Source organism: Netta rufina (assembly GCF_964035555.1).
Source record: "Netta rufina genome assembly, chromosome: 1".
Taxonomy (NCBI): Eukaryota; Metazoa; Chordata; class Aves; order Anseriformes; family Anatidae; genus Netta; species Netta rufina.
Genome location: NC_140123.1, coordinates 62,972,358 through 63,000,357, shown reverse-complemented (window position 1 = coordinate 63,000,357; position 28,000 = coordinate 62,972,358). Strand labels below are relative to the sequence as shown.

At 44.7% G+C, this 28,000-nt stretch overlaps 1 protein-coding gene across 1 annotated transcript; it reads right to left on the bottom strand.

The window, feature by feature from the left end:
- Window positions 1-148: 148 nt before the first annotated feature.
- Window positions 149-23,622, bottom strand: LOC311209135 (coagulation factor X-like; the record flags this gene model as incomplete). Its single annotated transcript, XM_084286314.1, has 16 exons — window positions 149-1,315; window positions 2,136-2,253; window positions 3,609-3,859; window positions 4,667-4,807; window positions 5,741-5,854; window positions 8,457-8,481; window positions 10,047-10,207; window positions 12,327-12,490; window positions 15,020-15,557; window positions 15,722-15,842; window positions 16,315-16,421; window positions 19,076-19,216; window positions 20,518-20,631; window positions 20,725-20,749; window positions 21,302-21,462; window positions 23,553-23,622. The coding sequence occupies 16 exons, from the start codon at window positions 23,620-23,622 to the stop codon at window positions 768-770; spliced, it is 2,799 nt and encodes a 932-aa protein (XP_084142440.1). The 3' UTR covers window positions 149-767.
- Between the last annotated feature and the right edge of the window lie 4,378 nt (window positions 23,623-28,000).

Genomic DNA, 28,000 nt, shown 5'->3' with positions numbered 1-28,000 from the left:
TTGTTTAGGGGCATGCACTTTTTTCACTCTCAAATGAGACTTTGTCTTCATATGTGTAAGTTGACTGGAGAGAATAAAAAAAAATAAAAAAGAACAAAAAAGAAATAATGTTTTATTTCAGATGCTGATATACATCAGTAACGCACCTTACAGTAGCACCTAGAAAAACTGCACACGCAAGGACCTCTCTGATCCTCAGCCATACACAATCCAGATCATGATACAGGAAACAGTGAATATGCACTTTTTTTTTTTTTCTTTTTTTTTTTTTCTGAAGGAGCAGAAAACAAGTGTTCAAATTAAACTAGGGTGAAATACAATCCATAAAAAGCAAAACCACATTTTATTTAGCTGCTGTGACCTAAGCAGGCAGTTTTGTGAAATGTAGTTATTTAGCAACACATAATGCATACTTATTTGTGTCTCAGCTTTTGCCTGGAAGGAAGCTTCCATGCTCCCTTCATCTTCTAAAAACATCCACAGGTAGAAGCTAAAAAGCTCTAGTAGGAACAAGCTCCCTACTGAGCCAGCTGGCTGCAGTACACGTCACTAGAGGACTAAAGTCCTGGTCTTCCCACTTTCATCATGATTAGTGGGGGTTCGTATTATTTCCAGGAACCTCTGGTGGAATCTCTTGAGCAAACAGACAGCTCATTTAGCAGATGTGGGGAAAAAAAAAAAAAAAAAAAAAAAAAAAAAAAAAAAAAAAAGTTTCCATTAGAGAAACTGCACCTTGTTCATTAACAGAAGGATTGAGAACCGCGTTGCTACAAATTTTGTCTCATGACTGTTTTTACCCAGCGTAAGAACCTGGACAGTTTGGTATAGACACCGTATTTGCCCTTCTTTGCACACCCTTCTCCCCAGCTAACAATTCCAGTAACAAAGTAAGTATCCTTGTATCTGGTTACATGGGGGCCTCCACTGTCTCCTTGACAAGCATCTTTTTGCTCTGTATCATAACCAGCACAGAACATGTTCTCTGTTATCGCAAAGTTAGTGGATTGCTTGCAAGTGTTCCTATCAACATAGGGGACTTCAAGCACTTTAAGTTTTTTGGAAAGTCTTCCACCTTCAAACTCACGCCCGAAGCCACTAACCATCCCAGACCTTTGGTTCATCAGAACTTCATTAGCAAAGTCTGCTTCTGGGAGGCATGCTGGGATAATGTACTTAGAAAGTACTATAGGTTCCTTCAGCTTTATTAGGGCTATGTCATTATCGTAAGTCTCGGCGATGTATTTAGAGTGAACAAGTATTCTTTCCACAGTGTGCGTTGTTTCAGACTGTTCTTCCTTTTCTCTATCCACTTCACCTGTAATGAGATTATTAAAAGGGTCATTAATATGGATATAGTATAAGAAATAAAGAAAAGACTTGATAAAAAGAGGACATGAGTATTCCCATTGCTGCCACTTCGCCTAAGCCTTTGTACTTTACAAGTAAACTGTAAGAGTGTAAAAGTGTAAATTTATCAGAAGCACCTGGATGCAGTTTCGGCTTCAAGGTTTTGTCAATGGGGATTTCTGTAAGAGTTTATGTAAATCAGCATAAACTTATTCAGCTAAACTAATGCAAATAGGGGTGGAAGCTCTTACAGATGCTTGAGCCAGATGTTTGTCAGGGAAGAGAATCTGTTCAGGGTCAGGACTAAAACAGTGCAAACACAAAGTTGTGTTGATCTATTATCATGCCTCAGAATTGAAGCAGTGACTTAATGTGAGCAAGTTTCTTCCTCTAGCCAGTGTGTCACAGCTTTCCTGAGTGTTCCTCTAGAAACAAGTCAGTGTGCTTCACGCTTGCAAGGAAAAATTATGAGCCTCCTGAAGAAGCACTGCTCTGATGAGTGCAGTGCTACCCAACACTTCTAGAATATTTGTTCTTAATCCTTTCCAACTATCTGGCAAAGAAGAAACGGATGCACCATTATCACCTTCTAGATCAGCTGCCCCAGTGATTACAAAACAGGATTCATGCAATAACAGGAAGGAATAGAAAGCAGAACAACAACAACAACAACAAAACTAATAATAAAGAAAGTGATATGAGTACATCTAACATGGGTTTTAGAGCCCAGAGAATTAATCTGCAACACATGCTCAGACATCACTGGAACAAAATAAGTAGCCATTTACCAACAACAACTTTGATCTCTTTGGATTGGTTCATGCAATGAGCTGCAGTAAGGATGAAATTTTCATTCAGAATAGTTCCGCCACAAAACTCTTCCCCGTTCTCATTGATCAGAACAGCCTGTGGGAGAAAACAAGGGGAAGTGCAGAATTAAAAAGAGCAGTTTAACTTCAGTGAGCTATAAGCAGGTAATTGCTTTCTCTGCAGACTGCATATATGCATAATACAGCAGCACATATGCACCACTCTGCAGATTTCTCCTGGTCCTGTATACAGATGTGCATTTGCTACAGATTGGTATGTACTGTCAGAGAATCTCAGCTATCTTTATACGACATAGAGGTTTGACTTCTCCACCTCACAGTGCACCTTTTTAGTAAAATCTTCCATGAACCAGATGCTGACTGACTGAGCAAGGAGCATGCAGTTCCCAAATCATCCCATCCTGGGGGAGTTACTACCCCAAAAAATTCCTGTCTATGTTCTGTTCCCGTTTGACACTCCAAGTGTGCAGAAGACAGGAATTCATTTTGGCTGGTCTGAAATCAAGAGGAAAACTTAGTTATGAAAGCGTATTTGTGAAGCAAATGAGTGCTGCCTCTGACAAGCTGTTGGGTATACTGCCTAAAGGCACTGCTATCTTAGAGGACAGGGAAGAAGGGTGCAGGACAAAGGCAAACAGCATGTGGTTCTACACCTTCATCTAGCACTGGGATTTTGTCCAAACTTACACCTCTAAGTACTCAGTCCAGACTGAGAACAAGCAAGCATAACTCCATGCTAAACAGAGGCTCTGAGTCTGAATATAACCTCCTCAGCATATGCACAACTTTGCCAGGTCATGGCTTTTGCAGCTAAAAGTTGATTTAGTTAAGCTTGAGTAGTGCTCTCCAAGCCATAGATCGGGAACCTACTAAAAGGGTTTAAGCTTTGTGCCCAGCATTACCCTGGGCACCTCCTCTTACCTGTGTTAGATCTACACAACACTATTCCCATGCAGAATTGGACTATTAGAGCAGTGGCCCCAGTGAATGAGCAGATCAACATGGAAAAGCACCAAGCACCTCAAGCACCAAGCACCAAGATGCACCTCCCTCAGAGAAACAGAGAAGGGGAGTCATTGTGCCTCAGAAAGGTTGAACGGGATGACAAAGAAAGGCAGAAGCAGGACAACTCTGCCAGAACAAGCAGCTTATGGCTGGACAGCACTGGAACACAAGCTGCAAAGGGAACGGTGTTGGGCCAGCATCACTCAAAAGCCCTGTCGGGTTACAGGTTAAAAGCAACACCACCTAAAGTGGCATAAAACCTTTCATTTTGATATTTTAAAGCTGCAGTTTGCAAAACAATACACCTAAGTGCCCAAACAGCTACAAACTGTGTACTACAGAAGGCAAACAGGTTAAATGAACAATTGCAGAGCTTCCCTCAGAAACATGTGCTGCTTTCATGCAGAACACAGACCCCAGATTTACCTGCCATGGACATTCGCCAAGATGACACTCGTCACCACCTACTATCCTGGTATCCACATAGGGAGTCTTGATACTCGATCCGTTGCGAGGAGGGAGGGTTGGGCTTTCTGTGGTAGTAACAATCTCCTCCTCCAGACTTGTTCCATTTGGGAAGGGGCCATCCTGCTCACTAGTTACATTGCTACTCTCAGTGGGTAAAATAACAGACCTTTTTTTTCTTTTGACAAAAACTTTTCCACAAGGGTACTTTACTGTAAAGACAATAATACTACAATTAGAAAAGAAAGACCCACATAAGACGAAACTTGACAACACCATCTCACAATAAATAAGTTATGCAGCTGTTTTCAAGACTAACAAAGCTTAGGAAGATGCAAAAAAAGACCAGATGGTCTGGAAAAATGAAATCCATTTGCTACTCCTAAAACTCTTCTGTAGGCTCAGTCTCTGGACAGTGTTTTCAAAGTATTTAAAGTCATCTTCTATTGTTTACATTGCTATATTCGTGTACTAGCTCTTATTAAAACCATCTTAATTAGGAAACTGAGTGTTCTATTTTAGGAATATGGCTCATGACGGCAATTCATCATTACTTGTAAAGGATATAAAAAAAACAAAGTCAGGAGCATACCGTTGACTCATCCCTCTTTCCCCATTTTTTGGAACAATTAGAACACTTTGAACAGCGTCAATCTTAACTATTTAATGTCAGCAGTTACTATTTGATTAGGTTAACTGAAATCAGAAGTAGAAACGTTTTTGTGAGCTGCTATTTTATATGGAGCATTAGTGTTCAAATAAGCAAGATACAGCTATAGTTTTCCACTTTATTTCCTCAGGAAATTCTGTGAGAGGCACCCTGCAAAGGGTTCTCAGTCAGCTAGGTTCTGAGAAGACCATCATGTCACCTCACACATGGAAGACTTCAAAAATACAAACCAGCTGGTTGGTCTCAGTCTTAAATCTACGCCATGTACAACACTGATGGTTCAAAACACATTCTTTAACTAAAACAAGCCTCACCAGTATTGCTATTAGTTTATCATGTGACTTTGTACCTGATGAAACACAGTGTTTGCCATCTTCTGCTAGAACATATCCTTTCGCACAGGAACACATAACATCCTTCTGCACGCTTTTTTTGATGCTGCAGAACTGCTCACAGTCACCGTTGTTTATTTTGCAGTACTTTGGTATAACTATAAAAGAGGTAAGTTCGAAAAAAACAACTGTAAATAAACACTGACTTTGCGGATCTCACGAAATTAAATTGCACTCTTCAAAGAGGATCTGTAGTTCCCCTGTAAAACACTTGAAACCCATTAAAATGGGTAACAGCACGAGTGGCGAAATTTTGCTTATGCCTTACAAAGCAACCACATCCACTGCACGAAACGTACTTGCTAAACCCATGTGCACACATTGACCACATCACAGTGAGCTTCAAAAAGTGCTAGCTTTTTGAAACCGCTATCACGAAAGTGTAGTTACTGATAAATCCTCACATGATTCATCCCTCCTGCCCTAAAAAGATCAGCTCTCCATCATTCCCCTCTGTCCTGTTTCTTAACTTCAGTTCCACACCCTCCACTCTTCTGGGCAACCAATACACGCTCCAGTGACATCATTACATCATTAGGAAAGTAGCTGTAGGGCACAGATGTGAGACTCAGGAAAGATGGCTATGAAAGAAAAGGATTCTTTGCAAGGCTGGAAAAGTCTCTGCATTGTCTACTGAGATCTGCTTTCTTTGGTTCTTCACTGCTGTGAGCTGAGCAGCGAGGATATACTTCAGAGCTTGGAGTCCAAGGTTTGCTATCAGTTATAATAATATATTAGAACTTAGTTTTATTGCCATATTTTGGGTGTTCAAGCTCATGTAAAGAGGACTTTGATACTTAAGAGGGTTTTGTTTGGAAGAAGTGTGAATTTGGAGCACTTGCTAATATTATCCAGCTGTAGAGCCTGAAGGCTTTCTGCTTCTGGCACTGGCTTTCAGCTCTCTGTTGACTGCCATCCTATTCCATGTATTTTTCTAAGAGGAAATTAATCTTTGTTAAGGGAGTGTTAACTCCCTATGGTTCTGCAACCCGGTAAACTCACTGCCACAGCTCTTTGAAGGAGAAACCTACCAAATTCACAGTTCTTGCCTTGATAACCATCCAAACAGGAGCAAGTGTAGGAACCAATTCCATCCTTGCAGTGTCCACCATAGTGGCAAGGATTTGAGCTGCACTGGTTGCCATCTATAAAAAAAAAAATTAAAAAAAGTAAATTGTAAGAGAGCAAGCATTTTTAGTGAGCTCTGAAGGGGGTTTAGTTTTCACAAGCAATCTTTCATTGTTCTGTTTAAAACGTATGTCCTGTGAGCAGCCACTTCCCAGGCAAGCAAGAGTAACTGCAGGCATTCCAAGTCAGCATGATTCATATACACATCCTCAGTTTTGCAATCTGCTTTTGGTGGCTACTGTATAGTTACAGCTTTTTTTTTTCTAAGAAGATAAATTCATACTTGCTTGTCCAAGTGTACATCATTTACAGTGAAGACTGGAAAAGCAGATGGGACATTTCCATGTTGCAACTACTGTCCAAGGCATTTCCCTGCAATTTCCACATAATGAGGACAACTCAACTCTTATTTCTTTAAAGGTCATCTCGTCCCACATGCATGTGTTTTGCCTGCAGCGCCACTTATTTAAATATACCAGATACCAGCGTATTAATCAGAAGATAAACAAAACAAAACAAAATGTTTACAAAGCTCTGCTAAATCCATGTGTGCCGGCCAAATTCCTGTTTCATGCTTACAGTACCACAATTGTCCCATTTTATCTATTGAGGTGTGAGCTTAGACCTCAAAGATTTAGCTCTTGCCTCATGCTCCCTGTATTTAAGCTGGGATCTCAATATTAAACATAGTTCTGTCACCTCCCTTCCTTTCCAAGACCTGGACACAACTGGCTGGCCCCAGCCACAGCCACACATACTTCACAAATACAGTTACAAGTAGAAAAATGAGGCTGCACCACATTTGGGGGAATGTGCCACACAGCAGCCTCTTCTCCCACCCTCACAAAAGCAGCTCACTCTCCTACACCGATGCTCGCTACCTCGATCTCTCCCATACAGCAACAAGTGCATTCCTGCCTCGTATGATGCCAGGCTCTTCTGGAATGTGTGATAAGACAAGCAGGAGATCTGGGGAATTGATGCTTGCTAATTAGTTGCTGGAGATTCACAGCCTTCATATTTCTGAATGTTGCCACCTGTTCTGCTCTTGTTTGGAGCACCTGGAAGAACAGCAGTGCCCACAGCGGACCCAAGATGCAAGACATTGCTCATCCTATAGATCCAGCTTGCAACCTACAAGATGCCTCTGACCTGTGACTTCATCTTCTGCAGCTACATCTGCCACAGGGATCATCTGCTGGGCTTGGTGTGCTGCCCATTTTACATTTTACGTCCCTTCTGTACCTGAATGTGGCCACAAACAACAGCACTCCAAGTGAGGTCCACCACGGAGGTGCTGGAAGACTGATGCCCATCCTCAACAGTGGGAAAGCAAGACCACCATTTAGCAAAAGAAAGGCACACACGAGGCCTGCCCTATTCTGTAGTGGCCTTAGCTGAGCAGCAGCCTACTGTTAGAAACCATACGTGCACAGTGTTCCCCTGTACTGTAGTTGCTGGTGTGGGACTGAGTTTTATGTCAATATTGCACAAAAAACATTGCAGAATCCCCCCACTAAAAAAGGAAACAAGACACAATTGTTCTAGCAACTTTGCTGAGGGCAGCTGTGGTTTTCAAAACTTCTGAACACCAATAAAGCAATTCGTGGACTGTGGTTTAAGATGTATGAAATTGGCATTTCCGCTAAGAGCACTGGCACTGATGTCCCACTGCCTGTATTCTCATGAGAGAACGGTCTGAAATTTTCCACTCCTGTTCACTGTAGCACTGACGCAGGCTTTGCTTCAAACTTCGCCCTTTAGGTTGCAGAGTTCATCCCCCTCCTTAGAGGATTGTGAAAGTTTGCATCTTCTTTGTGGCGACTGTCTTCAATTTTCTGCAGACTCAGAAGACGGAGCTGAGCAGTCTTTGGTCTACATTTTTGAAGTATTCCTCCTAACATGTGGGCTGAACACATACTTTCAGAAGAACGCATTACCAAACACTAATACATTAAAAATCTGCACATGTGAAATGATTATGAACAACAGAATCCTAATAAGTACAACTCAGACCTTCAGGAAAAAAGAAAAGAAAAGAAAAACCAGAAAAGACTGGCAAACAGTATCTGCTAATCTGCTGTATGTCTTCCTTGAACGCCAAAGAGTTCTGTAGAAAACATTTCCCACCAAATGATCTACTTTACAGAAACCAACAACACTGTGGCATGCAAGGTGACATAAAACTGGCAAGAAACTGTGCAATGCAGATTAATAGGTTGTGCTGGCTAAAGCATGTAAGTGCCACCCTCTTCTTTGCATCTTGGACTCTTCCATCCTGGGTTGACCTTCTGGAGGATAACTAGCTGGCAGAGCCAGAGGCCCAGCTTCTGCTTCTGGCTATCTACAAAGGGTCAGTATTCTTTTTTTGAGATGACAAAGGTCATCCCAGGAACTGGAGGCAGCTGGACCTTGCCTTCAAATGAAATGACTGGGTTCAAGCAACAGCAAGGCTGTAAATCAATCAGGTTCCTCTTTCAGAGGAAACACAAAAGTGAGGGCATCCCACAGCGAGAAGAGTAAGCAAGGCAGCAGGAAGTGGTTATGTAAGAGGTGCATCCTTTTTCATCTTGCAATAAGGAGGCTTAATTTTCTAAACAAGTGCAGGGTGTTCCTTACCTACATAGATGTTCCAGAATTCCTCCTACAGGCAGGTGCAAGGAGAGGGAAATAAAAGAAGACAAAAAGAGTTAGATGAGAATTACTGAATTCAGTTCTTCAGAAAAGTATCAGAGTTTTCATAGAGAGGATACTCATAGCTAATAATTTTCAGGAAACATTTAAGTTACAGGTAAATACAATGTCTTGCAGCCTGATATTGCCATTTCATTAATTAAAACCATATGAATGAACCATCTCTAGTGCACACCTCTAGAGAATCATAGAATCATTTAGGTTGGAAAAGACCCATAAGATCATCTAGTTCAACCATAAACAAGTTGAAAGAGAAACAAGAGAAACAAGTCTCATGCATTTTTCAGAAATACCTGAACCTGCTTAGGGGGTTCCTAATGTGACCCACTCAGCATAAGGCATTTGATTTCTAGCATACCTGTATCTTGCCCTTGGTTTTGACTAACTTTAGTTACATTCCTGTAACATCAAATTCTCAGTCTCCTTCTCATGTAACCCTATGAAGCTGGACCTCAGAAATCCTGAGATTTAATAATATTTTGTCCAATTTCTGTTCTTCTTTCCTTCTCACTGAGGACTCCAGGTATGCTGTCTGTCCTTTCCAGTGAGGTCTGGTCACCAGGCAGAACAGGCTGTGCTGGTTCTGCTATTGATCAGCCAACCTTTACACTTTGAAGTGTCCTGGTGTAGCATCCATGACTCCTCACCCAGGTCACCTCAGGGCCACTCCAAGAACATTCTGGCCAGCCAGGAATTCCACAGTGAAATGAGTCTAGCCTTGACTCCCATTTCAGGGCTGTTCTTAACAGCCACATAGCTACATGCAACCAAGGTTCCCAATTCCCCTCCACCACCAAGTCATTTCAAATTTTCAAATATTACCTTTTCTACCTGCCCACCACCTTGCCCCATCTCTTTAAGTCTCCCTTTAATTATAGGGAGACTTAAATTGAACTGCTCACACTTCTAGGTAAAGTTAAGCAGCCTCCAGGGAAGGGAAGGTGACACAAGAGCCACACATACAAACCTCATTCCACGTGGGAATTTAACATTAAGGCATATAAGGACTGTCCACAATACACATTCTGTCAATTCAAATGATGGAAAGATGGCCAGAAAATGATAAGCCCTGCAAAGCCTCTTGAGACAAATGTGGAAAAACATTCATGTGAACTTCCAGGTCAGTATTTGCCAACCCCACCTTCCCATGGACTCTCCATCTAAGAATATAGTCTTGTCAGTCAGCTATGCCACACAGATAGGGTGAAAATAGTTCTAACACAAGGAGTATTGAATCATGTAAAGGTCAAATACCTTACAATGGCAATTAGGCAGATCAGAACAGGTAAAAGAATGGAAACTTTAACTTGGCCCGACTTGGCAAGAGAGGAACTAAGACTGTTTTGATATGCGTATGCCTTAGCAATTCCAGCCACAGTCAAAACCACTACTTCACACTTTGTGTTAAGCGATCAACAATAACTTGTAAGTGTTGATGTCCAGCTCACAATACTTTAGTAGTATTTTGCAAACATGAAATATACAGGCCTGTGTTTCATATTAGTTCATCCTTACCGTTTTCTCCTGGTCTTCAAAGGCTTCTCTTGCCTCTTCTTTAGAGCAGCGCTCCTCATTGCACTCCCTTTCAATATTGCCTTGTTTCATTTCCTCCAAAAAGGAGTTAGCACGTTTTGGTCTGTCCAAGAATTTGTCAGCACTTTCTTTCTTGATGAATACTAGACAGCAGAGAAAATGATACAATTGCTGGGTTACGTTTAGTGGTGGTATAAATTCATTAGAAATAAATGAGGTAGAAACAAAACCAAAACAGACCCTCTCACCTCTCCACCCATAAGCAATGGTACCTGTCATCTCAGTCCTCACAGAGACTGATACATCTCAGGATCTCTCTCAGAATCAGCAGCTCCCAGACAAACTAGAGGCACACAAAACTCTGTCCTGCTGTTGTTAGTCTTGAAAATAAGAACATGCAGGTTGCTGCTGAGGGCTTCTATTTCTGTTGCTCCTGCTCTAGACTCCAGTCTTGAACAGAATGACTTTCCCAGCCACTCTGCAGGCCAGGGAGACTGCAGTTCTTGATTTGGTTTTAAATCTGACAACCAGGCAACACCACGGGCTGCTCCAGGGGCTGGTGGTCCAGAAGGTAACCACCACACAGACTCATGACGCAGTGACTTCAGACAGCATGGGGTTCTACTGACAGATGGGAAGAGCTGTCTCACAGTCCCACCTTCAGAAAAGAAACTGCCCGTGTGTGAGATCTACTGTCCTGCACTACCCCAAATCCCACTGCACTGCCCTGGGGTCTTACTTCAGTCTTAACATCACTTCCTAATTGTCTTTTGTAGCATTCTTACCTTACCGCTACGTTTGCAAGTAGAGCTGCATTTGAAGATTTAATGAAGAACAGAAGCAAACAAATGTCAGCTTAGCATCTAAAGAAAGTACACCTCGAGGTCAGATTGCTGGGTTATTTTATTTTTTAAAAGGTTGGCGTCACACGTGAGATCTCCTGCCTTGAAGTTTAAGACACAGGTAGCTGTTGATTGAAACTGAAGGATCAGAGGCACGAAAACTCAGCTCATGAGCAGTCCTGTTACTCTGCAGTAACAAGAGCTGGCGTTATGTTCTGCACACCTGAAATTTAAATAGGAAAAAATACTTTCCAATCACAGACTGGAGTGTGGAAGGCAGTGCTGCAGGTGGGTCTTGAAGGCTCACACTCAGTGGGCAGCATGCATGTACCTTCTGGAGCATTCTTCACGCATCTCAATGCACTAATAAGTAAATTAGCTGATCAGTAATCATATAATTTCATATGCTCTAAGCAGCTATGGAGGAAACTTACTCTGCTTCCACTGAAATTGGTAGATCAGCCACAGGGAGTCAAATTCTGCTACTGCTATTTGTATTAAGCACTACCACAGAACCCATGCGTACTTTGGAGTCCCACTTATTCTGAAAATGCTCCTTGCAAGGACAGCTTACAGAAAGTGCTTGTAACTTCTAGCTCAGCAACTGTTAGTTCATTCACCCACTGTCTTCTTTGTCCTCAAATCCCTCTCTGCCGTTACGGGAAAGTGACAGGATGCAGCTGGTGGGGTTATTGCCACTCTATTCCTTTGCCTCCCCATCGTCACTGTAAGATGTTTTTGTAAACTTCAGCTAGCCGATTAGTCTTCTGAGGCTGGCTGCCCTCTTTCCAAAGCTCCCTGTCATCCTTCTTTCTTTGAAAACACAGAGGAGCAATGAGCGTTGGTCACCTCAACTAGGACACCCTAGCAACCTGCAGAGGACCTTATTTTAAAACCCAGGTAGGCTGACTCACTGAAGGAAGAGTTAATGCCTTTTGAAAAGCCACACGGTGTGGCTTTCAGTCCTGAACTTTGATGTTGACCCTCGCAGCACAAACAGAGGCAGGACGTGCTCATCCCCCTGCGCCCCAGCCCACGGCCAAGCGCACCCAGCCGAGCCCGCCTGGAGCCCCACGACCTCCGGCACACCCCGCTTAGTGGGCAGCTCTCCTCCCAGCGCTACAGACCCCATTTCACAGGGGGACACGGCAAGGCACAGCACCTCAGGACCCCTTGGGATCCCCACCTCCCTGCTGAAACCCAGCAGCAATTTTGGGGCACCCCAGGTGTCCCCCGTCAGCTGCTCACCGCTGAGATGCAGCTCAGGACAGGGGTGCAGCAGAGCCCTCTGCCGCTTTGGGTATCAAACCTCCAGCCAGGCATTTCCACAGCAGCCCCCAAAAAAACATCAGGAGGGGACATCCTCCTCATCCTAGACCCCTTGGCTCCCCTTCTGAAAAAAAAAAAGTTGCTGCCTTACCTCCTCCTTCAGCGTGGAGCTCGTCTGCCAGCGCCGCGCAGAGCAGGAGGAGCAGCAGGCGGCCGGCCATGGTGGCAGGGGGCTCCCCGCAGCTACCAGCGGAGCGGGACGGGGACAGGAACGGGGACAGGGACAGGGATGGCGACAGGGGACGGAGCTGAAGCCTTCACCTCCCCGGGCGGGGAGAGACTGCGGCGGCGTTGCTTCACCCTGCCCAGAAATAGCGGAAGCGCCTGGAAGGGGGAAAGCCGCCGCGGGATTTCTCAGCTGGGGGAGGGAGGGGGGGGTTGACCGATGATGAGGCTCTACTTTTTAAAAAAAAAAAAAAAAAACAACAAACAACACCAGAAACCAAAAAGCAAGGAAGCTGGCTTTTTTTAATTAAGCCATTTTCTCAGGGGGAAGTTGGGAAGCGAATCATCACGTTATTAAGCAAGGGCTGGCCGAGGCTGGCCTTGCCCAGCTTGGTGCTGGCAGGTGTGGGGCTCGCCTTGGGAGCAAAGCCAGGCCTCGGCCTCCCGCTCCAAAACCTATGGTTTTGGACATTCCCCCCCCAAAACCACCCCATACCCTGCACCCCGACACCCCGCACCCCGATACCGTCACCGACTGCCTCCTCACACCCCCAGGGCCCGTCTGCGCTGCTCCATGCCAGCAGCGTTGTTTTGCCATCTTCGCTCAGTGCCCTGTGGTGGGGAAGGGGTCCCCTGATCAAGGAGATGTGCCCCAGATCTGTCCTCCATCTCCCCGTTTTTTGGAGTCTCACTGTGTGGTGCCCAGTGAGGTCTCTGTGCGCCGGGGAGGCCCCAGCTGAGGTGCTGCCAAAATCCTGCCCATTGCGTCTGCTTCGTCTCCTCTGCTTGTTTAAACAGGCTGTTATGTTAAAGATATGCTTAACACCTGGCTTTATTATGAAAAAGTCACGCTGTGCAGCCATTAATGCTGTTTGGGGTTTTTGTCTGTGTTTTGCCCTTTTTCTGCAAGATGATCTGTTCATAAATATCAATATTTACACAGAAGAAGTCATCCCGTGGAGTCTGCAAAACCCAAAGCTATTCGAGCTCGAGGGGCCTGGAGGGGTGATTTTGCAATGCTGAGTGCCTTGTCTCAGTGAAAATCAGATTTTATTTGCTGGCTGCTGCCCTTAGTCACCTTTCTCCATGGGAATTTTCCCAATTTTCTCTTTGTTCTGCATGCTTCTTCTGCTGGTGTATATGATTTCCTTTTTTATTTTCTCTCCCCCCAGTGGGTCTGGTCTTGTTATTTCTTTAGGAATAATTAGAACCTCTGGGTTGTGTTTTCATAGTCTAAGACCTCTTGTTTCCCGAGTCTCTGGAGTTTGCTGCCTTTCCCAATTCAGTTCTTAAATAAGTAGCCCACCATTCTGTGTCCGTAATGCAGATTATAGGATGTTCAGTATTGCATGGGGTATGTACCGTATAATGTCAGTGTTTTCCCCCAGTCACAGACCACAGTCAACAGTAAGTGTCCTCTTTAACTGATAAGCCTTTGTGATTGAGCTGATATTCAGCATGATTTGAATGAATCCAAAGCATAAGATTTACATAATGTACTTAAATTATTAATCCCATGTTCAGTTTCATCTGTGATTTCCCTTACCTTTTTTTTTTTCTTTTTTTTGGTCTCATGCTTACATTAAGGAAACACATTTTGTAAAGATGTAGTCTGTGGCATGCTCAGAGCTCCTCAGGTTCTCCCTTGTACACATTAAGGCTTCAGAGAACTGTCTTTGGACTGTCTTTGTTTTGCAGATGATCATATTTTTCTCCTGTTCTGGCTTTAAGCCAAAGGACAGAGGACACCATTTCACTGTTAGACTATACTGGCCAACAAATTAAACAAACATTCCCTTTTGCTTGTTTTCATTCTGTATTGATGATCATAATAACAAGGCAAAGATAAGATTAAATCAGTGGCGTTCTTCACCATTCATAAATTTAGGATTGAATATTCCACTTAATAGCCTTATTGCAATAATATTTGGTGCCAGAAGACTAAAATCAAATTTTCATAGCGGACCTGTAAATGTGGAATTAACCTTTTTCCAGCTTTCTTGTTCTGAAGAACAGTCCTCCCTTTTCAAATCTACCTGTTGCCACTACAAGAGTAAGCTACCTTACTTAGCATGATCTAAAAGAAACTCTTCTCTCTTCTGCCATTGCATCATTATATTTCAGGACCCATCAGCACAGGAAGTCGTGAAAGCCAGAAGTGTAAATGTGTTCAGAAGAGATTGCACTTGTTTATGGAAGAATGGGTTCATTCATGACTGTTCAAACTAATGCAACTTCTTGCTCAGGAAACCTGTACCTCACTGATAACCAGAGGGTGGGAGGGTAGCCCAAGGAAGGATCATGGTGTGCTTGACACATTACTGACAGTCTTTCTTTCAACATCTAGCTCTATTACCAAAAAATGGATGAAGAATGAAAGGGACTCTGCAGCGGGTCTGATATGGCCTTTCTGTGCCTGCTTGACATGTAGATATTCGAGTTTACAACAATATAGAAATTATTTGATGTATTCAGGCAGGCATTAGACTCATTCCAAATCATCAGTAATACCTCGTGTACCACATATCTAAGTTAATGAAGGAATGCTTCAATAGGAAAGTGTCACAGAGGGATTAAGGGTCAATAACACAATCTGGAAATGCCCTGATTCAGCATTATGAGTCCATGGACTTCTTCAACCAGTCAATGTATTTGGATACCCTCGTATAAACCCCATAGGTGCCTTTAACAGCACAGCCCCTTCCCCAGCTGACAATCCCAGTCAGAAACCAAGTGTTCTTGTACTTCGTAGCATGAGGTCCACCACTGTCTCCCTTGCAGGAGTCTTTAGTGCCAGTCAGGTCTCCTGCACAGAACATGTTCTCTGTAATATTTAAATCGGTCTGCTTCTCACATTCTTGTGTCTTTACACGTGGCAAATCAACTCTCATCAGAAAAGAAGAAGTAACACCTCCATCTAGCAGACGTCCCCACCCGCTCACTGTGGAGAACTTGATGGAGGACAGCTCATACACTGCAAACCGTTTTTCAGGCAAACATATCGGCACCACGTAATCAGTGAGGTTCACAGGTGTTTCCAGTTTCAGGAGGGCAATGTCGTTATTGACTTGTCCGTACCTGTATCCTTCGTGCATGATTATATTGGTAACTCCACTTTCTTGCTCAGTTTTATCATCATCAATTACTGAGTATTCACCTGGAAAAGTTATTGATTGCATGTCAGACAGCAATTCGATTCTGTAGAAGTTTATGGAGATAGAAAGTCTCTGGACAAACACTTTTTAGTTTGCACTCTGGCTTGTTAGAATGAGAAGTGAACACAAACACAGTCTGATGACATGGGAAAGGGAAGATACATACCCAGCCTCACTCGGAGCTCTTTAACATGGGTGTGCTCCAAACAATGAGCTGCAGTCACCACCCACTCTAGGGAAAGCAGGGTACCGCCACACTTTTCTTTCTGATTCTGTATTATAAGGGCCTGCCAACACAAAACAAAATTATGTCTGTCTTAACTGTTTTTGACCTAAATCTTGGTAAAGTCAGATTTTATATTGCTTCCTTCTGGCATTTTATGCAGCTGTTTGCGAATACTATGCTGGTTGTGTGGAGAATTTAGGAAGAGGTGGAGTTTCCACCAACATTTTCTCCATCTTACAGTACAGACCCGGCCAAGAGTGGCCAAGAGTGTGTCCCCAGGTAAAATTCTTGGCAGTAAATATAAGGACTGGGGGTCAGGATACAGAGGAGGTTGTGTTACCACTCTACTACAGAAAAAGACACTCCAGAACAAAGCTAAGATGTGTGATTGAAACAGGTGTATCCGCTGGCTATGGATGAAGAGGGAATTTGATTGTACTTTTAATGGATTTGAACATAACAAAATTTAAATAATGAATATGAGATAATGGTTTCACAAGGAAAAAATTAATAAAAGACTTCTGAAGACTCACTTGCCATGGACATTCACCTGGAGGACAGATGAAGCCACCTACTATTCTCCCATCTGCAGTTGCATTCTTTTTTGCCAGCACTGGTATTTTTCCACATGGGTATTTCACTGGAAAATAAAAAAAAAAAAAAAGAGCAACAAGTGTGATTTCATTGCACTGAATTCACAGCAAGCTGACTTATTCCTATAAACATCTTCAATGGAGTTTTGTGAGGTGAAAACCAAATTTCTAGTCTGGTTGCATGGGCTCTTGTAAGTAAGTCAAAGCAGGTAGGTAGACTTTTTTTTTTTTGAAAAAGACAGATATGGTTTCACAAATAGAGAGCAGACACACAGGCAACACTGACATATATTTGTGTACCACAGGAGCTTGCAAATAACACAACTGCTTAAGATATATGTCAGCACTGGGAGGTAGACTGCAGACTTCAGAGCGGAAGCAACTCTGTCAAGCCATGTAGCCTGTGTATTTTCAGCAGCCCTGCTGATTTTAACTCGGTTGTACTAAAAGTGTACAGCAACTGTGGCATGGTGAGACCACAGGCTTGGTCCTTCCAGGCTGCACACCTCAGTCTAAGGTCCTTTTATAGCCCAAGCATGCACGTGAAGACTGGCAATAAGAGAAGCAAGTCTTGAGGTCCAAGCCTGCTACTGAGCCACAGTGCAGTGCTTGGTGTTTTCAGTACATCCTTCACACAACTGAGTTTTCCTGCTACGAAGCAGAGGGTCTGTCACTGGATTTTTTTGGGGGGATGCCAGCTGGCTGTGCTGTAACTGAGTGTGCCATTCCTTACATCCAGCAGCCATTCTGCAGTAACACTGGGATGAGAAGTGCTCTCTCTTTATCACTTTGTGCCCTGCAGTCTGTGCCAAGTTGAATCCAACATCCCCACGGTTCTGTAAAAGCCTGAACGTGCCAATTAATTCAGCTAACGCAAAGAAAGCATCAGGCTTTTACAAATACAGGCAGGGTGTGGAGTAGCAGGACTCGCTCTTTTGGTGGCAGCTGGTGAAATACCAGGACAGACGTGGCACAATGCCCTCTAATGCTGTGTGCAGGGCAACACAAGCCCGGGTGTTGGAAGGTGCAAGCACATGGTGAGAGATGACAGAAGGGTGGTGGAGGGACTGGCAGCGTGGCAGCTGCACAGTTTTGTATCCTTGCACTGCGTGGTCAGCGATATCGGTATTTTGGCCCTCTGGAAGCAAGCAACAACAAATAATACATCATCCCCTCTGTGCTCAGGAGAAGACGGGCTTTAAAGCCTGTGGGGAATATTGAATTCTTTGTTCTCAGCTTTTCCAAAAAGCAGCTTCCCCATCACATGATACTGCAGAATCTGCTAATAAGGGATAAGCACATCACCAGTTTGTGTTTTTGTTTTTTTTTTTTAAATGACATTGCTGTTGTCGAGAGCTAGGTTGTCATTATCAGTTCTCCGCATGAGTGCTCCATTGCAGTGTGTGCATGGGGGCATTGCCCCTCAGAACTATGTTTTTAGATGTAGGCATGTGCTCCTGCAGCTCTGTCCATTGTGTGTGTGTCCCCAGGGGTCTCCTTTTCCCCTCTGAGAAAGTAATTGAGGCAGGCATCTGCAACAGAGTAAAGTGCCAGCTTCTGTATTCGAAACATAATGAACTTGTGCTATTGTAGTCCCTGCTGAAATTTACCTTGTCAGATGAGTGAGAGAAATATCTCTCCATATTGTCTAGAGGAATACCAAAAGTGTCTTGGTACTACTAAATAGAAGGTGAGAAAAAAAAGAATAACAGATTTTCTCTGATTTTAATAAGCATCTTCCTCTCTTGATTCCTGCGCTGAAATAATTACGGTAGCAAAGTCTGTAGTCACAAATTCACATGGATTGGAGATCAACAGTGAAACAACACTGCCCCAAAATAATTTACCACAGTGAGTATAAGCTAGAAGAAAAAAATTCACCTGTCAGGCCAAAAGCCCCTCTACTTATGCGGAAACCCCTCAGCTCTGACTCCCAAATCCCCCAAATCCCTGAGTACCCACTGCTCTGCTTTATTTGGACCACCTGGCCATGGGATGTGCCTCAGTTCTTGTCTACTGTATCAGTGGTGAGCGCACTCCCCACAGAGGAGGCAGGGGCTCAGCTCCCTCCTCCATCCCAGGACATTCAAGCTCACATTCCCCACGTCCCAGAGGAGTGGGGCCAGGAAAGAGGGGTCTGAAGGACATCACTAGCAGGTGAGGACCTCCCTTGAGAAGACATCCTGGCATGCAGACTCCATGCTTTGAACCTTTGCCAGCAGAAGCGAATCCATCTTCTAAGGAAGCTTCCTTATTTTCTGAGTGAGTGCTCTAACTGCAAGCTTAATGCCCAACAAATGGGTGGCACTACTTCTTCCTCCCCACGCTTGAAGGTTTCAAGGAAGAAAGGGGGTTCCTGCACAGTTTTTCAGAGGAGAACTTGTGGGTCCCTTACAAAGAGAAGTTCCCAGCTCAGGGTCCTGGGGGCACTGCACAACCTGCAGCAACGCAGCTGTTTCAGCCCCCAAATCGAGCTCAGCACTTCCCACCAGCCCTTTTAGGGGTGGCTCAGTGTGCACACTTTCCAGACTGCATTTTTGGGGTGCTTCAACAGAAGCCCCAACCCACCGCTCTAGACTCTGCCCTTGAAGAAGAAGCAGGGAACTGGCATCCGAGAGTTTTGCACCTCCTAACGTGTAGGTGCTGAAAAGTTTTCCTGCAGGGGTGGCTTAGAGTTAGCATCGGGCTCATCGTGTCTTACCTTGGGGAATACAGGACACACCATCGCTCGCTAAAGTGTAATCGTCCGCGCAGAAGCACACTCGCTTTGCAGCCTGCTCATCAGCACAGTACTGCTCACAGCCGCCGTTGTCGTACATGCACTTCAGCTTCTCAGCCACGGCTAAAGTCGGGGAAAGAGTATTAAGGTTTCTGAATGTGGATTTTGGTACTTAACAAGAGTGAATTACGACTTGACATGTCGACAAGAAAGCACGGCAGCCAAGCAGATTTCAGTGATTTATGTACAGTGATTTCGTCAAAAGCTACTACTGCTTGGCAAAAGCTCCGTAGGACTGGATTCCAGGAAAAGTCCATGCTTAAAAAGCATACACCTAAAATTAAATCAATCCACATTCATGCAGTATCTGAGCTTCAGCAGGAGCACACTACATTTCCAAAAGGATGAAAGGATTGTAATTGTATGGTAACCATCATAACTCATGGCTGAAAAACTGGAAGTATTTTGTATTTTCCCATTTGGCACATTTGGATGCTCTGGGATGACCACTGAATAAATCATGTCATAAGAAAACTTATCTTTTGCAAAACAAATTGAAAAGAAAACAACTATTTCCAGCCAGATTCTTTCACTTCAGCCACCTGGGCAGCTTTACATATGTTGGCATTTGTAGAAATCACTCCTCTATTTCCATGAGCTCTCTCTGGCCCAGAGGCACAGGAGGAAATCATACAGGGACCACCCCATTCTCAGCCTTGCACTAAGTCATTGTAGAAGGAGAGAGGGCTCACAGATGCTGACTAGGGAGCTGCTGCAGTGCAGCAACCATGAAAAACAAAGCCTAGCAAGTGAGGAGGTGGTAGAGAAGGTGGTTGTGATCAGCTTAGCAGTACAGGGAGAAGATGAGGGCATAGTTTTTGTGGCTTATTTCAAGCGATGGGCAGGTAGTGAGCTGCAGTGGGAGCTGTGAGGCTGCCTGGTGAGACTGATGGGTGCCTAGTCCTCGTCTGGGCTCACCATGCTCTGAGTGTAAGCATGACAGTCAATTTGTTCTGCCCACTGAAATCAGTGGAAAAACTTATCCTGACTTCATTAATGCAGGCTCTGTCCCCTCGGGCTTTGTACGATGCACATGTAGTTCTTATTCATTCACTGCACTGTGCTCCTAAGTCAAAGCAACTTCAGCACTTGGGTAGGAAAATAAAAATCCTCCTTTTATCTCAGCTGGTTCACGAAAGACAATTTTTGTTACAAAATCCTCAAAGGGTAATAATTGTGTTTCTGCTCTGCAGTGCCTGGCTGCCGGCTGGTTAGATCCATCATCCAACACCCCGGGCGGTGTGAACAGTGGCTGTCGCTGCTAGAAAGATGCCGAGCAATAATGATTGCTCCCACTCATCTCACTGCCTTGCATTTGAATCAAGGATGATGTTTTTGTTTTGTTAAGCTATGTCAGTGCTGACCTTTTTCACAGCTTTTGCCCTCGTACTCCACGGGACAGCGGCAAACGTAATCCTGGAACTGGTCATCGCAGCTCCCGCCGTTCTGACAGGGACTGGAGTCACACTGGTTGGGGTCTGCAAAAACACGCAGTGTCAGTCCGGATCACGCCAAGAGCGGCGGCAGCAGGAGCAGCTTCGTGGCTGCTGGAAAAGACGGAGTGCTCCTACCGGAATAGATGTGCCAGAACTCTTTCTGGAAGACAAAGATGTGAGATTTGATTAAAGATGAATTCGCTCAGAAGAAGTCCTACAGCCCTTGTAGCACAGGATGGCTTGCGGATAGCCACAGTGATGCCCATTTGCCTTTATGAAAGTATATATCCCTAAAATATACTACATTATTTTCCACATTCTACATTGTTTTCATGTGCAAATAGGGCATTGTGTACTACACACATCCATCAGTGACCTCTGTAGCGAGGAGGTGGGATGGACTGAACCAAACTCTGAATAATGCAATAATTGACAGTATTGTCAGGCCTGGAATTACTGAGGGACCGGGGAGGGAGCTTAGAGAGAGGCCACTACCCCACCATCCCCCAAATTAGCACTGCCTGGTGTGGTCCATGCAGGATGCCCTCCAGCAGCTCACCCTGCTTGTCCCCCTGGAAATGTAAGACAAAGAGCCAAAGAGCAGGACACGAAGTGCTTGGATCTCTTGCTGTAATGGTTTAAAGTGTCAAAGCAATAGCATGTGTGGGGATCCCCCTGACAGGGAGCGCCTGCCCAGCCCTGCATTACTTACTGTCCTCTCATCATCACGGTAGATCTCTCTCGCTTCCTCGAAGGAGCACTTCTCTTCCATGCATTCTCGCTCTAGAGACCCCAGCTTTATCTCTTCGAAGAAGCTATTGGCCCTTCGGTGCCTTTGTAAAACGCCATTTGCCTCTTTCCGCTTCAGAAAGACTGAAAAACAGTGGCATGTTGTGTTTGTCGTACATTCGTGCTCTCCAGAAGGAAAGGGCAGGGAGGAAAGGTTTTCTGCTTCCCGAGCTGTTTATGAGAAGCTGGGCAAATGCACACAGCTTTCTGGGCCTCCCTCCTCTGGCGTGCCTCCCACGTAAAGTGGATGGATTTTACAGAGCCCAGACCTTAAGAGAACAGGGCATGTAATACCAGTGTGGTGCCAGAGACTCCTAAAGCATCAGTGCACTTTGTATTGTAGGTCTCAAAATATGCGGGGCAATTTCTTTCCACTCTATCAGCTGAAAAGCATTTATCAAGCTTTATCTAGCACTGATGGACATGGCAACACCCAATGCTCCTGTACTCACTACACTAAGTCACTCAGTGATGGGTCAGCCAGTCAACCCTAACCCCCCAGTGCTCCACTCCTCACTGTTTTTATCTCAAAACTTTTCACTCTTTCACAGCACCACAGAGCTGTTGAGGCTGTCAGGGCCCTCTGGAGGCCACCAGGCCCCAGCCCTGCCCCAGCAGGGCCACCCAGCGCAGGCTGCCCAGGCCCATCTCCAGGCGGCTTTGGAAGGCCTCCAAGGAGGAGACCCCACAGCCTCTCTGGGCAGCCTGTGCCAGGGATCCTCACCCACACCTGATGGCATTGTCCACATGCTGACCTGCTCCTCAGCTTCAGGATACAAGCACACCACACAGCTATGCCCACCCAGCATAATTCAGGATAACGAAGAAGAACTCTGCAAAGTACTTTTGCTCCACATAATACACAGCACCAGTCTTGAAATAATTCGTTGTGTGTTGTGGTTTTTTTTTTTTTAATTATTTTTTATTTTTAATTTTCCTCCATGTCAGTAGAGAACTCTGGAGCTTAGTATCAACAACTTACATCAGTACTTCCAACTTGAACCCATCTACTGTGGGTAGAGTCAGGGGTTCAAAATGGTGCATATGCCCTGCCTGTGCCCCAGGACATTCTCCACCACCATCACAGGACCCACAAAAGAGGGAGATTTGCCTCCTGCCTGCTGGGAGGGCTTGGTGCGGCCTCAGAAGCACCTGACTGATGAACCTGGGGAGCCAAGCATGCACTCGTAGGCACCCTCACAGCCATACACACAAACATGAATCCTGAGAGGGCCTAGTTTTGTCTGGCGAGTTCTTTTTCTCTCGGCATTGATGTCTAATCAGGACATTTGCTGAATTACGTGTGAAACACTGGTTATTTTCCCCATATTTCAAAGTTGTTTAAAGGATTAAAGTATTGTGTGGCATGCATCTAATATATCACGGGGTGTTTGATAAATATTTGCCCATTGCAGGAATGCCAGCTGGGTTGTTCTGCTGTGATTTTTTAAGTCAGGCTGTATGCATTTAATATGGCTTTCTTTAAAGGTTTATAATTATGCTGCAGATACATTACATATGTATCAATGCACATGGATACTGACACCCTCCCACTTTCATTTCTGCATTCACCACTTATTTACGTTGGAACATTTTGCACTTTTCTAAAAATTTCTTCCAGCTTTGTTCATCACAGTTTGAGAGGGCCAGTCAATGGCTACCTGAGAATCACAAAGCACTGGTTCTGCTCTATTAATTTGACTGCTGATTTTCAGACACATCCTGAAACTACCAAAGAACTGCCACCTCACTTTCATCTACTGCGTCGGAAACATCGCGGGCTTCCCCTCTTTCATTTCTTGTCAGCTGAATGACAGGCTATCGATTCTCTGCTTTGCAAAATACCACGGCTCAGCATGAAATAACAATAAATCCAGGTTCCTGTTTTCACCTCATGGGCGGACAGCTGATGGCTGACCTGCTGCCTGTGCGGTGAGGTGATAGATGCACACAGGAGCGTGGAAGGGATTTTCCTCAGCTGGCAAAACAAGCACATGGATGCCATCACTGAAAGCAAACAAGAGCTTTCAAACAGCTCACAGGCACAGCCAGAGGCAGGACAAACATTTCTGTGTGCGACAGCACTCAAAATTCGCGGTAAGGAGTATGCCAGTGTACCAGCAGAGAGGTCTGCTGCCAGTAAACGGAATTGCAGCCATTCCCTTGCGACGTACCTGCGTCCAGAGGAAGAGGAATCAGCAGCAGAAAGCAGAGAAGCAAAGCCACGCACTGCCTGGAAACCATGATGAACCCTACAAGTCGGCGTCCCGGCGGCGTATTGACATTTCAGCAAGGACTGTTTGGCCAAAGAGCTCAGCTTCAAACGCTGGGAGCAGAGGAGGGGCCGGCGAGTCATGGAAACCGGGAACGATCCGCACAGGGAGCTGAGCACAAGGGCGCCTGCAGGTCCTGCACCGTGTCCCTACCGCACCAGCGGGGAGCTTGCTGTCGAAGCACGCTCTCCTGAGCTGTGCACAGGCTGTGCTGATTGCAGAGGCTTCTACCCTGCCCCTTTATTTTCCATCTAACAGGCCTTTTTCCTGCAAAAAATAAACGCCAGGCCCCTGGGTCTGCATGGCACTGAGCTGGCCGTGTCACAGAGAGCTGCGGCAGGGTATTTGTCTCGACCAGGCAGGCCAGGTACAGCCTGTCAGGGCTTTGGGGGATGACCAAACTGCTGACTTCCACCTTTCCCACCCCCCAGTCACCAGTGGAAACCCTGAACTTCTGGCTCAGGTTACTTGGAGACACTAATTAACCAGGAAGAGGTACCCTCCGTTGGTTTCCTATGGCTTTATTGCAAGAAGCCTGTGCCTTGCAAGCTGGACCAGCTCGAGGAGATGTGGAGCTGATCCACGTTGTGTGTTTCATGAGTAATGACAGGGCTTCGAGGGGCTAGTCTGCAAATCGCATTGTATCTGGGAAAGAAGCAATCCCCTGATTTAACGGAAATCAATTCGTGGCATCACAGCAGAGAGCTGACAACAGGCTTAGGCAAATATTGACTTCAGATAGCAGGGAGGTAAAGGGCGTGTTTGCCCATGAGAAGCGAAGCAGCCCCAAGGGCTGGGGCATCTTCCTGACAGTCCTCCTCTCAGCTGGTGCGGAGGAAGGAGGGCTGGCTCTGCACCTCAGCATTGTGGCCCTGACAAGCCCCAGCTGTTCTGCTGCTTCTCTGCCAATGCTTGGCTGAACTTCCAGGCAGCCACCATCAGCTGGGCTCCTGACCGCCCTTCGCACGCGCTCCTGCTGCTCCGTGCCATGGCTGGATGGCAGCCCTGTCTGACTGAACACCAGGTGCCTCCTGCACCCAAGGCTGGCCCAGCTTGGTCCCTGCTGCCACCCAGGGGTGTCTCCGTGGGCAGGGTGGGATCTGGCAGGGGGTGGCAGGGTGTGCAGGTGGTCCTGCTCCACAGCCGTGACCCCACTTCGCTGGCTTCTCTTCCTCCATGGTGCACAGGCTTCTGTGCATCCTCTAGGCCTGAGGCAGTGCCTCCCTGCACTCTTTCTCCCTTGCCAGCCTGCAAACACAAAAGATTTTGTTTTTACTGCTTGGAAATACAACATTGTTATTTCCCAGGGAGAAGTCCGAGTGCTGGGAACAGCAGTGGGTTCACTTCTTCCAAGAAAAATTCCTCCGATTAGATGTCATCAGGGGTGGCAGGGAGGCCTGTGCCCATGACGAGAGCCATTGGGCATCCAGAAAATCTTCAGGATTTAGGATCCCTAGACCCCTTCAAAATCCCTTCAGGATCTAGATCCCTAGATAAAGCTTTGTGGGATTTTCTTGTGTGGTCTCGCTGTAGCTGATGAGAATTATCCCGGTATTCTGCTCAATAAATCTCCTCCCCAGTGGAGGTTTCAGCCTTGCCTTATATTTTCAGAGCAATTCCAAGGAAAATAATCCACCGTCCAATTAAAAGTAAATGTATATTAAGGCAAACTCACCCCCTGACTGCTGCTAGAATCTGTTTGGGGACAGCTGTTCAGAAAATATGATTTAGGGCATTTTTTTTTAGTGTATGCTTTGGAAGTCCAAAGTTGCTTTCTTTCCAAGCTTATACAAAATAAAAATAATAATAAAAAAGAAAAATGTTAACAATGTGTAAAAATGTCTAAATCAGAAGCAGTAGCCTGGAAGACATGAATTGATGTCTCAGAACATGCTGTTCTTTATTCTTGTCTTGTTTTATTTTGACATTTTTCGAAGAAAAACTCATGATTTTGCTATTTTTAGTTTGATATTTTGGGCTGAAGATAAGACACATATGGAATTTACTGGGAACTGTGCAACTCAATCTGATCCATCAGGTCACCGATTATTTAAACATGAGTTTTCCTGTCAGCACTCAGTGATTATATATATATATATATATATATATATTTTTTTTTTTTTTTTTTTAAAGAGATTTCAATTTCTGAAATACCATAAGACATCACTTGAGTGAGCTGACCAGGGTATCTAGGATAAAAAGGGTTTAGGAACAAGTTAAAAATGGAAAATTCAGTCTAAATCTCCAATAACAGTTGTAACTTGCCATCATACACTTATCAGACTACTTTAAAGTGATCCAAGCCTGTTATCAAGTTAATTATTTCCTGTTGTACTAAACTGTAAATACACAAATATTATGTGACTAAGCTTTAAAGCAAACAATTTGCTTTTTAGACCTCAAAAGAGAAATATTTATTTCTAGGAGAAAATTACTTGCCTGTTTGGCTGAGTTCTTTGCCCCCGTGCAGCAACTATGCCCATAGAGAAGGAGTAAAAAATGGGGAGGTAATAATACTTTATATATATATATATATATATTTGTGATCAGCTCTGAATACAGGTTCTTAAAATTTTGTTAATGTCAATGTGGGTTTTTTTTCCTACAAGGAAACAAAAGACATAGAAAAGGCTGTGCAAAATACATTTAAACTAGGGTCAGTGTGCCCGAAAGTTCACATTTAGTGCTATCTACCTCAGCTAGTAATAACAGAAATTAACTCTACTACAGATCTTCTCTTGACTATTTCCTAAGACCATCACAGCCATACCAGTACCACTAGCAACACGTAGCCTTTTAAACACAGCTGGGCCCCTTGCTGTCTTGGCAATTGAGATGAAATAAATAAATACAAACACCTGAAAGGTTTGTATCATCGATTCATTTCAATTGTTTTTTTTTTTGTTTTTTTTTTTTTTCCAAGGAGAATATTTCAGCACCAAAGTGGCTGACCTTAGTCCAAACCTTTCAGCACAGAAACGCAGGCCTTGATCCTTGATTTTCTACCACCATCTTTAGGTTGCTGCTGGTACAGGCAGCAGCGGTCGCGATGGGCCTCAGGAGAGATTCGACTACACCTACAAGCATATTTTAGCACATTGTTTCTTATTGCATATAGGTCTCTACAGGTACTTAATGTCATGAGGCATTTTGGCCTGTCTCCACAGGCTCAGAGCCATGTACAGAGCAGCTGGGAGAGCTCCTCATGGGTTTCCTTTGCCCAGGCCTTGACTTGGCCTCTTCTGAAAAGCTGAGAGGCCTCCTCTTCACCCAACCTCACAGAGGTTGACGAGGAAATGCTGCCAGTTTGTCTCACAGCCTGCCGTTTATGTACATCACGCTCCTTCTTTTTTGTCAAGGGCTTCTCTATGCATAACACTACCCTCAAATCTTCTAAGAAAAGACGAGCTTTGGGCGAGGAGGCTGTGCTGTGAATACTCTTTGGAGCCCATCAGTGCTTATTTACACACAACAAGCTATTTAGAGCTAACCCTGTGCAACAGAGTGTGGGCAGCCAAGGAGGGGAAGGGGTGCTAAAACAATCATGCCACCTTATGCTCCAGCAGAGCCCCCCCAGGATGTCATCGCCCCATGCATCCCATACCCACTGCCATTTGGGGCTGTCCCTGACGGGGACCTTGCACAGCCACAGGAGCGAGCACAGGCACCTCTGCCCACGGAGAGGAAAGGTTCATCAGCTCTAGGAGCTGATCCTGCCAAAAACTGCCTGGGAAAGGGTGGGCAGAAGAGTAGAAGACAAAGACCCCGAGCATGAGCCAGGTAAGGGGGCTCTGAAGTCTCCAAAAGGATCTCACCTTTATTTCAAGAGCTGTTACTGAAGATGAACAGTAGCTATTGGTAATTGTGGCCATCGTTGCTTAAACATTACCTATTCATCTCTTTTGAAATGAAAGCTTGGATAAGCTATTTCACCATCTAAGCATCTTACTTTGATGATGCTGCATCTAGACACAGTTTAACTCTTAAGGGACAGTTCTAAAACTGCATCCTAAATTAAGGGTTTGGATTGGGGTAGCTCTCTTGTACCAGAGAGACTTCCGGTGACTTGTGTGGATACTCAGAACTGTACACTGCAGTTCATAATAGTCACCTGATGATACAAAACTAGAATGGAAACTCAGACCATAATTAATTTCCATCAGTTCTCTAAAGATGACAGATTCCTCCATTTTGCTCATTGACATCTGTGCAGAACAGGAAGAGGGTTTTGAATTCCAACTAGCCACAGCTAGACAAACCTGCTTTTCTGTTCAAAATCCAGTCTATTTTTATATGATCCCCATAAGCAGCTTTTAAGACCACGAGACAAAAATAAAACACGGAGCATG